The sequence below is a fragment of the Raphanus sativus genome, chromosome 8 (genome assembly GCF_000801105.2).
Source record: "Raphanus sativus cultivar WK10039 chromosome 8, ASM80110v3, whole genome shotgun sequence".
Taxonomy (NCBI): domain Eukaryota; kingdom Viridiplantae; phylum Streptophyta; class Magnoliopsida; order Brassicales; family Brassicaceae; genus Raphanus; species Raphanus sativus.
Genome location: NC_079518.1, coordinates 13234498 through 13248545, shown reverse-complemented (window position 1 = coordinate 13248545; position 14048 = coordinate 13234498). Strand labels below are relative to the sequence as shown.

The following is a 14048-nucleotide window of genomic DNA, read 5'->3' as shown; positions in this document are numbered from 1 at the left end:
AAATTAAGAATATAAATGTGATCTCGATTGATTTTTAAATTTAATAAGATTGACCAAATCCTCAATTTGTTTCCTATTATACAACAATATTGTATAATATGTAATTGTAAGTTTTAAAAATATAATATATTATGTAAAATTTTATTCTTTACAAAAGTCATTAGTTACAATTTTCTTTTTTTAATATTATAAAATTTGTATATCAATCTATATGTTATAATAAAAACTTCGTATATAATACGTGATCTACGTGTTTTTTACTTCATCTCAATCTCTTTCAAACTAAATTTGGTATGCAATTCAATATGTTTGACCGAAATAAAGACGGTAATTGTTTCCTATCTAAAATATATATTCAATTCATTTGTAAAACGTATCAATCAGATCTAAAATTTTGGACTCAAGTTTGGAATCTATTCACAATCTTCACTAATTGATTTTCTTTAAATAATCAACTAAATTTCCTCAATTATAGTCATTGAGAAACAAATTTCCATATACACTTCGAGATTCAAATTTTGCGTAATTTAAGAGCTGCATTTTTATTACAACATGTGTTAAGACAATTTTTCAAATATTTTGTTAATATTTTAATACTTCGAAGATCATGATCAAATTATGCATAAATCATCTTTTACGATGTGATACGAAAAACTAATGAAAGAGGTATGTACCTAGCTACTACAAAATAATATATTGGAATGATTTAATTTTTGGATTCGACCAATCATAAAACTATGCAATATTTGAAACTTCATATATGTTCAAAATTATTAGTCTTAGTTAGAATAAAAACTAAAATCGACAGTTATTAAGTAAAATAATTTCCGTAAACATTGCATAATCTTTGATTATGTTTTTATTTCCACGCAAAAATGTATTCAATTCATTGATTGATTTTACAAACATATCAATCAGATCTAAAATTTTGGACTCAAGTTTGGAATCAATTCATAATCTTCATTAATTAATTTTCTAAAACGATCATGTCATTTTCCTCAATTATAGTCGCTGAGAAACACATTTCCATATACAATTCGAGCTCCAAATTTTGCGTAATTTGAAAGCTGTATTTTTTATTACAACATGTGTTAAGACAAGTTTTTAAGTAAATTATACAGCAAGTTTGGGAATATATCTTCTATATCAGAACCATAATATATACATGTTAGTATGTTACAAACCGTCATAGGCTTTAGTCGATATAGGATCTAATCTATAGAATATATCTTCTATATCCCAATACATATTCCTGATATTCTTTTTTTTAAAAAAGGTATAGTTGTTATTTATATTTGGGCCTTTATCAACAATTTTGTTTTTTTGGTATGTTTCTCTAGACTGTCATTTAATTCAGGACGAGTGAAACTCCACATGGTATGCAACTGGACAAAGAACTTTTCAAACTGTATCATATACTACAGATGGCAGATTGGCAGTGACATTTATCAGCCAAAATGTTTTATATAATTTGTTTATAATTATGGAACTATACATGTGTTACAGTAGGTTTCAGACGTAACTGCAATCACACTAGGTTACAGTAGAACTATACATGTGTTTACTTTTCTTCTTTTCTTTTGAAAAAATGTTAAATTTTTTTTTATTTTATAACTAAAGGATCTCAATTAAAAACATAAAATATTACAAAATAAGGCTATAAAACCTTAAGTTCGATAAAATTTGCATAAAACACTTCATGATAAAATAATTCTCAAACTTAAGATTTAGGCCGAAACTAGAAAGAACAAAAGAAACGAGAGACAATAGCTAACGAGAAGAACTACGACTATGTCGGCCACATTTACCTCTCCCTTGTACTGTCTTTCATTCCAAGTCTTGAAATTTGATAGGAGGTCTTGTTTCTCTCCCAACCCTTGTCAAGCTGAGAGAGCTCATATGCTCCAATTCAACTTCAACCATCGCTTCTAACACAGTGAAACGAGAAGGACTCTCAAATTCATTAACTTGAAGTGATGTGGTTAAAGGATCAACAATGGATGGTTTTGGACTTCCTTGCCGATAAGGTTTTGATGGATATGAATCCATAATAGCTGCTGTAGTGGGAGTAGATTGAGAATCTACTAATGGGGATAAAGTAGTGGAAAAGTTTGGCAAAGTAGTTTGGATCTCCCGGGAAAATCGCAAAGAAGGTGAGTGAGTTTGGTAACTTGTATCTAGTGTACCTTGGCAATCCACAGAAACATCAGAAAAAACTGTAAAGATAGGAGGAACTACCACCAGATCCGATTGCAAGGATTGGCTTTTTCCAGCGGCTGAAACTACTGAAGAGACTTCAAACTCTTTCATTTGATGAAACAAAATGATATTATGCACTGAGACAGCAGTCGAGGCAGTACCATTAATCAGTGGGTTGTTTTGAGAGGGGGCTGCTGAAGAAGAAGTCTCATTTTCTCTTTGCTGAAAAATGTTAAATTTGTTCATCTCAAAAACTTATGTTTATCTCAAAAACTATTTTACAATGTATAACAATTTGATATTCAACCCACTTTTACATGAAAATCAGAAAACAGAGCGTGCTTATGCTCTCGATCCAAACCAACCCAACTCTCCCTCTAGGTGATGAGATTATATTTCGAACCAGTTTGTCCAGATATCTAACTATCTGCATTGGATTTTGAGCTGGTTCTCCATGTCTGCGACCATTTCTCTCACGCCATAGTGTTTGTAAGTGCTGCTTGGAAGACAACATATTTTATTTTTACGTCCATTTTGTATAGATCTTAACCTTTTAAAATGAAGATAGAGTTTAAGGACATCTCCAACCCAATAACTCATTTTAAGGGGAGCAAAACTTCAAAATGAGGATTTGAGGATTGATTGCTCAAACCATAAAACTTCAAAAAAAAATTTATAAGTTTATTTATTTGCATTATAATCCTTAACATTAACAAAAATTACTAAATAATGATAAAATTCACAAACAAATATAAAACATATATTAATATATTATACAACACACAATATAAGTTATTCTAAATTAAGTTAAGGCTAAAAAATAGCCCTAAAAGAACGAGAACGAGATGATAAGATATTACTAACAAATTTAGACTCTGTCGATGTTAATACACGTGAGTATATGCGATTGGAAAAAGCGAGAATCATGCAAAAAAAGAACTCAAGAGCAGCAACAACCTTCATTTGATCCAAATATCTATCAACCATATTTCGATTAACTTGGAGGTTCAGGGTCTGGCTAAACAAGGAATTCTAGTATTTTAAAACCATTTGTAAGATATGTGATATTTAAATGTTTATGTAATATGCTTTAATTTGTGCTAAGTTTGTTTAATTTATTTTATTTTGTGTGAATTTTATGAATGTAATTTTCTATTGTGTGAATTTTATAAATGTAATTTTATATTATGTGAATTTTATTTTATTGTTATGTAATATTAATCATATTTTATTTATTTTGATGTAATTAAGTTATTCTAAATTAAGTTTAGTATATGTATTTGTTAAAAGAAATAATTGTAAGGACCAAAAAGAAAATAAAAGATAGTTTTGAGGATTTGATGTTGGATTGGAATGACAAAAACCTCAAAATTTGAGGATTTGAGATTGGGTTGGAGATGCCTAGGTGAAGAAATTGGTGAAAAGTGACAACTGTCTAGAGTTTTATATCTATACTAGATTTTGACCCGCACGCCCGTGCGGGTGTATATTTCAAAAATATATTGTTATTTATTTTTCATTTCTATATCAAAGCTGGATAAAAAATTCAAATCTGAAGAACCGAACCGATCACGATCCGAAAGAGTAATACCAAACTCGAATCAAAACTGATTAAATATCCAAATTATTTAAAATTTTAATATTTAGACAACCGAAACCATAACCAAGTCGAACCAAAATATTTTAGATATCAAAATGTATCCAAAAAGGATTTATATACTTATATATATTAATTATTTTTAGTTTTAATGTATATAAAACATCCAGAATATATATGATACTTTTAAATTGATTTAAATACTTGAAAATATATAAAAAATAATCAAATATAAATATCTAACATAGTGGAAGTACACTCAAAACACCAAAATATTTAAATAATTATTGATTTTTGATCCAAAATTTAAACTAAACCAATTTATATATTACGTTTAGGTATTATGACATATGTTATTCAGATTTATATACAATATATTATTTTATTATTGATTTTAAAAAATTCAAAATATATAATAAATTGTAAAAAATAATTTAAATGGGTTATCTGAACCCAAACTGAACCCGCAAAGATCCGAATATAATTTGAACTAAAATTTAGAAATATCTGAATGGGGCTGAAATCTTTGACCCTCGAAATCCAAAACCCAAACAGATCCGAAACGAATCCGAATGGATACTTGAACGCCCAGCCCTAGTCATAATTCAAACTGAAATTTAGAAATATATGAATGGGACTGAAATCTTTGACTCCGGAAACCCGAAATCCAAACAGATTCAAAACGAATCGGAATGAATACATGAATGCCCCGCCCTAGTTACAATTATGTATCATATATATGTCATCATATAATTAATTGTATTGGTCCATCATATAAATGATCATATAATTAATAGTATTTTATATGTACCATCTTATAAATAATCATGTATATTATATTCTTAAATTTAATGTGAAATATAAAAACCATAATTTAAGTTGGTATATGAAATTAATCTTTTTGTTGTATTTTTCTTATATATATTGAAAACATTTTTTATTAATGGTTATTGCAAAATATTTTAGTACAAATTTTTTTTTGAATATATGCATATTTTAAATCAATTTTTGATATAAATCAACTTTAATTGTTATTTTGATTTGAAATATGTATACAAAATTTAAATTTTATTTTATGATTATTTTAGACAAAAAATGTTTTTAGGTAATTTTTTTAGGTAATTAGATTAGTCCATTTTGTATATTTTAAAACTGATATAATCCATTTCCAATTTTTATAAATAACATAAGCCATTACTTTTTTCTTCTTGACATACTTCTATCCATTTTTAAATTTTAATTTTTTGCATTAGTTTTCTATGAATTATTATTAATTTTATGATATTTTGTTTTTTAAAATTGAACTCTTGAATTTTTTTATATTTGACTAAACTAAATAAGGTAATAATACTGTTTTAAAAAATTGTTTTATATAATATACTATTTATATTTCAGTTTGTGTTTTTATTTTTACCATAAAGAATTGTAGATAAAAAGAATTGTAAATATAGTAACAGAATTGTAAATAGAAAGAAATATAGAAAGAATGTTGTTTAATTTATTGTAAAAACAATGGCTAAATATTTAAATAAAAAAGTATTAAATATGTTATTTATATTTCTAAATAATTCTCATTTGTTAGTAATTTATTGAAAAGTGTAAATAAAAAAAAAACATCTCTAATATACATGTTTTCAAACATGTTTCATTTATTCTAATTGTGTACTTAAACTTTAATAATATAGATGCAAGTTTAGGAAATATTCTATACTTTTATTTCTATTTTAATAAAGTAGATGAAATTTAAAATGATGGCAGAAGACACTATGAAAGAATTAATGGTGATCTAAAATTTAGGAATTAGTTCACATATGGAAATCAAATTTTAATTTAGTAAATATATGTAGATATTTGATTTTCAATTGGTTATCTATATACCATCAATATATTGTTTACATATTTGATTGTGATTAACTTATTTAGCATGTATACCAGCAATATATTGTTTATATTATGATCTCCTCCTAAAATATTTTTTATTTCAAAATTTTATGTAGGTAAGAAAAAGGTGACCCCAAAAACTCATAGATTTCTTTTACCCGAAAAAAATAATAGCTCATGGATTTCGAGAAAAAAGAAAAAAAAAACGATAGTGATTATGATCTGCATCATGTAGGTGTAATATGCCCGAAACAATATTATGTTATTCGAAACCAATCCCACGTATTTATGGTGTAACAGAAAGGAAAGGTATTAGCGTATGTTTATTTTTTTTTGTAAACTATTAGCGTATGTTTCGGTAGGAAATAAATGGGTTAAGGAAAGTGTAAAACTACTGTGTTTAAGGGCAGTGGCATATGATTGTAATTATTGAGTAAAACTCAGGGTTAAAATTTATTTGTACTTCAGTTTTAATAGTTTAGATTATTAAAGCAATATCATATTTTGGATATTGGTGGATATTGATCCTTTAGAGACCCTTAATCTGGCAGAGAAGGAAGCAGTATTATGGGATGAGGCACAAGCAAGTGTGACTCAGGCGCTGGACCGTACTAGTCTGTCCGATCCGGTGAGACCCAATATATCAGGACGATGGTGCTTTACGGATGGCTCATGGAAGGAACACGACAGATTTTCAGGTTAAGGATGGTATAGCACACTCGAAGGTTTTGATGGACTTATGGGTGCAAGGAATACAAGAGCGGCTAGTTCGGCCCTACACTCGGAAATAGAATCCCTTATTTGGGCAATGGAATGTATGCGGAATCTAAGGCAGTTTTCAGTTACTTTTGCAACGGATTGTTCTCAATTGGTGAAGATGGTTTCGGAACCAGAAGAGTGGCCAGCCTTCGCAAGTTACCTAGAGAATATCTTTGTCCTGAAGAGGAGTTTCAACAGATCAGAGCTCGTTCATATACCATGGACACAAAATAATAAGGCGGACAGTCTAGCACGCAGTGCAAGGAACCAGCCGTCTTTTGTCGTCCATATGGATGCGGAGCTACCAGTTTAGATAACAGAGTCTATTTGAGGCTGTTAGTTGCTGTCAAAAAAAAAGCAATATCATATTTTAAAAATTTAGGATCATGTTCCTGCATTTCAATATATCTACAAGCCACTTCCATTGGCATTTAATTTAAATGTTAAATATGATTTATTTAAACTAAAAATAGAATATTATATACATCTATGGTAATTAGTACTTTCTATATTTTGTGAACGATAATAATTTAAAATTTTATGCAGATTATACTTTTCATTTAATTTGAATATCATTTTTCCATCTATAAGATTATTTAAAGATCGATATGAATATATACATGCAAATTAAAAAATAATATTATTATGTCAATTTTTACATTTTAATGATACGCCAATTTTGAGTGTTCAAATTTTTTTCTAAACTTATATTAAAATTAAGTTTTAGATCTAAACATAAATAAATATACAAACTTATCATTGCTTATTAGTAACCAGAAAAAGAAAATAATATTTTCATATCAATAATAAAGTTTCCTATTACCATTTTTTCATTTTCTTCAAATGACATAATACCAATTTCATTAAAGTCTAAATAATTTTTTTTTCAATTTTATATAATATTAAGAAGTATGAATTATTTAATAAACATTTTAAAAATATTATTTATTTTTTTGGTTTTTAGCAGATCATCTCATATCGGATCTTAGGTTAATAGCGAAGTATTAAATTTTTACCATTTTTTCTAAGATTATAATTACAATTCTTTTTATTAAATTGAACTGGATTATACACATATCACTAAATTTATCGGTTCAATCATAGGTCTGGGTTGGATATGAAAACACTGCTTGAAAATCAAATATTATAATAGAACAATTTTTTTGAAACACAAATAGAGAACTTTAAAATTATTTATTTTCTAATCAAAATTATAAATTCAATTAAATTTTATTAAAATAAAAATATACATGTGCTTTTAATGCGCGGATCAAAATCTAGTTAAAGATTAAAAACAAATACATGTTAGATAGGTGATAATTATACAGTCTTTTTTCCAAACATCAACACAGTTAACAACGAAAGTGTACAATAAAAATCAGAAATCAAAATCTTCATTATCATCAATCTCATGGTCCACTAACTTCCAAGACCCATCGTCTTGTTGTACCATACCTTTGTTTTTGAGAATCCTCCAATGTCCTGGGACCATATACTCGTCCTTTAGCCCATCCACTGATTTGTTGACCAGTCCAATGTCTCTTTTCACATCGAGTCTGAATAAGTCAGCTTTGCTCGTCCCTTGAGTTCCCGCAAGGCCGTGCAAGTAAGCCTCTAGGCAGTGAAATGTCGCCAGGTCTCCTGGAGATTTCAGGTATGGTGACTTTCTTGTGTCTATTGGAAGCTCGTCTCCGACTTCAGTGTAACCTAAGGGTGGATAGATTGGAACTACGTCTGGTAGATTCCTTACCCGTAACACTCGGAGATCTTTCAATCTGTATTTATTGTATTATATGTCACGTTTTATTTGAAAAAAATGAGCATGTAAGATAAGTATATATGCTATTGTTAGAACCAGTATAACTCAAATTCAGGGTACTAATTACAAAGTCGGGATGCTATTATTTTTCGTCGGTTGTGAGCTGTGACTACTAATACATAGTATAGTATCAGTAAAATTTTCAATTTAGATTAAAGATAGATATTATATATATGAAGTGTATTTAATTTCCATGAGGGTTGTTATTTTAAGAAATTAATTTTTACATAAATGAAGTTTTATAGTCGTGTTTTGTTAGTCTTATTAGTATTTTTTAGTGTTTTCTCAAAAACCATTCGGATAAAGTTCGAATATTTGCATGTACATCACAAAACTTTCCAACGGAACTTAAAAACCCTAAATATTTAAAAATATATATTTGGAAAGTAGACGAAAAAACGTTTAAAAAAAACTAATTAGTGAGTTTGTATTTGTATGCTTTTCACATTGATCAACTTCCACAAGAGACATATTAAATCATCTAGCCACAAAAGTTTTAAGGATTTATCTGAATTTTGGCTCATAACAAAAATCAATAATTGTAATCATTATTATCTATACTATTATTTGAAAAGTGAATTTACTTACTTGTCATCTTCTCTATGATATTAAGATAAGACATTAGTTTAGTATTATTACTTGAAATTTTATTTTAATATATATATTTATCATGATATTTAAATAATTAATAAACATTAACATTTTAAAACGATATATATATACCCTTATTAAGAAATTAATATATACTTATCATGATATTTAAAAATAATAATTAATAAATAGATATTAACAATTGATACTAACAATATCTACTGATCTTACATTTATTTACTTTTAGTTTATCATTTAAATGACTAATATTATCAGCAGTTTCTCTGATTCTTATTGAAAATACGATCCAAATAATTATTACAATATTAAATTTAATATTAAAGGAAAATCATCATTTAAATATGTAATAAAATATAAATTATACACTTATTTTAAATGTGTATATATATATATATATATATTTAATACTAAACAATCATAATCCTAACATAAAATAAATTAATATGTATTTGCATGATGAACATCAAAATCACAATGAATTTATTCTAATAACGAATTTATCCTTAAAATCACCATTGTTATCAAAATAATATACTTAAAACCAAAATAGTAAATATTAAATAAACTAAAAAGTGAAATTAACTTAACATATTTAAAATATATAGAAGCATGAAAAACTAGGATTAAAACATTAAACAACACTAAAAATTTGACAAGCAATATACATACTATAAATATAATCTAAAAGAATACATAGATAATATTTTGTAGTTCATTATTTTGTGTTTTTGTCTCACTGCTTTTAAAATCTAAAATACGGAGAATATATAATGTTTGTTAGTTATTATTATTTTGTTGATGTGTTATGGATTGTGATACTTTATAATCTGTTATTTTCAGTGCCATTGGATTTTTTTTCAGTTGACAAATACAATAAGTATATATTAAAAAATAGGTTTTTAATTTCAAATCCAAATTTCCTAATTTGACTATTACTATTGAAAGATTTTGATACAACATCTACATCTCATAAATATACATTGATTATCAATACAAATATTGAATTTTTATAATTTATAATATTAGTTTTAAATTAGTATCTAATTAAATAATTTAAATTTTATAAAAATAAATATTATAATTAAAATCTGTTAGCGTATATATATATATATATATATATATATATATATAATATTAGTCCGCACCATCAGCTAGCTAGTATGTTTTATATATGTGAAGAGGAGTGCTATTTTTTTATCAGATGACAATATAAAACTGTTGTAAATATAATTATTTAATAGGACGTACCCGGAGAAGAGTTTCTTAAAGTCAGAATCGCCCACACGAGGACTAGCAAAGACAAAGGCCGTAACGGGACAAGATTTGTCAGGACGGCTCTTTGGTCGGTTATTACCATTAGCCACAATATCGGCAGCGTTTAGTGTCGCGATCGCAGCTCCAAGGCTATGACCACAAATACTTATACTAATCTTTTCGTCTTTATATTTCTCCAACAGTCTCCCAATCTCTCGCAATACCTTATCTCATTTCAAAAATCCATCAAGAGAATTTCTCAAAATACCCAAACGGTAAAATAGTCGTCTAACAAGTAATCTACACATTACCTGGTCACGAGCACTAGCCTTATTAAAAGGTGAACGTTCGTCCTTAGACATGTAGATTGAGTACCAACCTTGATGAATCTGTACTTGATCATTTTTTTCACCGAATATCTTTTTGGCGTTCACGAAACCGAATTCGAAGTCGTTAACCCATTCAAGTGGTTGCACTGAGCCTCTCCAAGCGACAACTATATCTCTCCGACCAAGAACAGCCGTGCCTTGGTCGTCTGTCACCGCCACGTAACCTATCCAGTTCGATTCCTTTGTGCATCTTTCGCGTGACACTGGGAACAATAGGAATGACTCAGGCACGTGGATCTGTGATGTCGCGTATAGAAACTTAGTCACTTTGTACTTTGTATACGGATGCGCTTTCTCTAGACCAACCTGCACGTGTTTTAAGAATCAAATAAAGTTCTGCTTTAGATTTCTTGCACAGTAAGGATACATTCCCCTTTGTTGTATATAAGTATTTTCTTGCTTCTACTAGTGTTATTGCGGAAGTAGAATCGTGAAAAGGAAAAAGAAACAAGAAAAATGTGGAGTGAACTATGTACATTACAACAAATAAGGCTTTTTTTTTTGTTAAACAAATAAGGCTTTGTTTAGGGAAAATTATGCCTTCTCCCTCGAGGGACAAAACGGCATATCACATATAGTTTATTAATTAGTATACATCGATTTTTTATTGACAGAAGAATGTAATCATGTTGTTAAAAAAAAAAAAGAAGAATGTAATCATGATTTTTAATAATCATGATTTTTTTTTAAATAGGTTATTTTTAAAAAAGTTTAGAGCATTTAACTGAGGATAGTCTAATGAGTTTTATTATTAAGATAAAATTAAGAAAAAGAAAGGAAAGTTAATGAAATGTTTTCAGGAATGAGACACTTTAAAAATTTGACTTCTGAGAATTTAGCATGGTATTATTGGTTATTTTGAGAGATTCTTTAGAACACTTAGCACTCTATTAATGGTTAATTTGATAGATCTCTAGAATACTTAGCATTGTATATATTAGTGGTTCATATTATTTAACGCTTACCAATTAGAACCTTTTTGACAACGCTTACCAATTAGGACGTTTTGTAATTTTACTTTGATGTTACCTTGGCGAAGAAGTCTTTTCTGGAGTAAATGCTAGAGCCGGCGAATTTAGATTGGGTGTTTATGTTGAAAGTATCATAGCCAGCCTGAGCCATCTCGCCGTAATGTATGATATATTGCCGAAGATCTTGATCCAACGGCTGTAACATCCCTTTCCAATGGTTTTGGCCACTCAGATCCCTCCATCTCTTTGCGATTCCTCTAGATGCTTTTAATTTCTCATCCTCTTTGTTCTTCTTTTTCTTTGTTCTCGTGCAGCTGAAACACCTCGTCACACTCTTGTCTGCTTCGTCCATAGTATTTCAGATGTTTAACGTTTATTTTCTTGTTTAGGCTCAAAGAAGCTCGTGGAATAAAAACAATTACTGAAAACTTTGAAGATAAAATATAGTTTGGTGGATATAAGTATTAATTGAGGCGTGTTGCAGAGGAAGTGTAGTTCTCGAGATTATGTAAAATATAATATTTTATTTGATACAAAAAGTTGTAATTTCTTAATTTACGTTCAAGGAAAGCAATAGGTGACCCCTTATCTACATACAAACAATTCCTTTTTTTAACTTTTGAATATGGTGACCAAACAAAAGAGAAAAGAATATAAAGAGGAATATAGAATTCCTAATTGACTCGGTTTAACCAAACAAAAAAATTGATTGGTTTACTATCCTGTCAAAATTACCCTCATTGAAGAATGCATATGCTTTATGAGTAACTAACTTGAAACTCAAAGTGTACTGAAACCTTACCAAACAGTTGATTCTTTTTCAATTTGGTTATTCTTACGTTTGCTAACCCGTATTAAAGATAGTCCATACAAAAAACAAAAAATGTGTATATATATATATATGGAAAGTGTTTTTGAACCATATTACGTGAAAGCATTAGTGTGTTATTCAATTGCTTGTAAACGTGGATCAAGCTATCTTAACATATGTATATATATTCTTTTATCTTAACATATTACAGTACAAACTCTATTGAATTGTGGTATTCTATTATTTAAATTATGAATAATATCAAATTTTCTTCAAAACAAAGAGTTGGCCAGAATAAGGGGAAAAGGAAATTGCTTGGAAGCAAATAAAAGAAGGAAACATACGACTTGCTTTGAAGAGTTACTTCTAACCCCAAGTCATGACAACTCTCTCCGCACTTGAATCTATGTCTTGTTTTGACAATGCTTGTTTGGAACCTTGGATTATTGATTTTTTTTTGCTAATTTATTTATTGTCTTTTTATTTGTTTATTCATTTCTTCAAAACTTTCGATTTTACAGTGCTCTTTTTAATTTTCTAAATTATTTATCATTATTACTCTTTAATTGTTTATTTGAAGTGAATGAAATCTGAATTTTTTTTTATTATCTGTAATCGTGTTTATTTCGCCAGGAATATAATCATGTTTTTGAAGTTTATTGATATCCAACTGGTAATTCCATCAACCTCTTTTAGTTGATTTATACTAAATCCACCATTGCGCTTAAATTTTCTGCATATGTGAATACTTGATACTAGAATTAATTGATCCGAAGTATCCCTTATTTCTTTTATAATTCGTCAGTTTAGGTTTTTTATAATTTTCAGTGCATCTAGTGCAGGGCCGTCTCGAACTTTTGACAGACTCTGTTCAAAAAAAGACCTCTTTTAACAATCTGAAATAATTTTTTTTTTTTTTACAAAATATCATTATAATATAAAATAAATACATCAATTTAATTATTTATAATCTAAATAACACTAATTTCTAATTTTTAATGCAAAATCATTGATCAAATTATTAAACTTGATTATTTAACATTTTCAATGCAAAATCATCGATCAAATCATCAAATTTGACCATTTTTCTAACTTTTTCAGTTTTTTTTAAGTTTATTATATCCGCAATCAAAAATCATAATCTATAAATATAATAGATTAACAAAATCTGGATATTAAGCTATATACTCTTGATTGGACAAATCATTTTTTTTTCAACAGAAGCTATATGCTAGCTTTATTTTCTTTGTGCTTACTATTTTAATTAAAAATTATAAAGTATATTTTGTTCGCGGTATTTGTAGTCTTTAATTAATAATTGTTTCCTAAACATAATCAATTAGCTAGAATATTAACTTTCTATACCACCATTGAATATTCACACACATCAACAACTATTTATTACTTTCCAAAATATATAATTGATATAAATACTAGTTACTTCCTAATTTATTGCCTCTTTAATTGATTATATAAACAAAATAAAAAATTATAATTTACATTTATTGGTTATAAATACGAAAACTAAATTCAAATATAGTCATTCTGAACTTTTAGAATACTATGATTTTAAATTTATAAATATTAGTAAAACAAATAAAAATTATGGACCTTCTAAAATTTTAGATCCTGTTCGACCGCTCCACTTGCACGTGCTAAAAGACGGCCCTGATCTAGTGTCTAGTATTTGGATGTTCCGGGAACATAAGCTCTATATGTAGATAGCCGGCCTAGAGATCTCGAGTTTGCGTGGTTC

General features: G+C 27.9%; 1 protein-coding gene across 1 annotated transcript; it reads right to left on the bottom strand.

Annotated features, from left to right (window-relative positions):
* Positions 1 to 7698: 7698 nt before the first annotated feature.
* LOC108820863 (phospholipase A1-IIgamma) lies at positions 7699 to 11937 on the bottom strand. Its single transcript, XM_018593884.2, has 4 exons — positions 11540 to 11937; positions 10433 to 10816; positions 10116 to 10345; positions 7699 to 8211 (listed from the first exon to the last, which is right to left on the bottom strand). The coding sequence occupies exons 1-4, from the start codon at positions 11831 to 11833 to the stop codon at positions 7815 to 7817; spliced, it is 1305 nt and encodes a 434-aa protein (XP_018449386.1). The 5' UTR covers positions 11834 to 11937; the 3' UTR covers positions 7699 to 7814.
* Positions 11938 to 14048: the final 2111 nt, after the last annotated feature.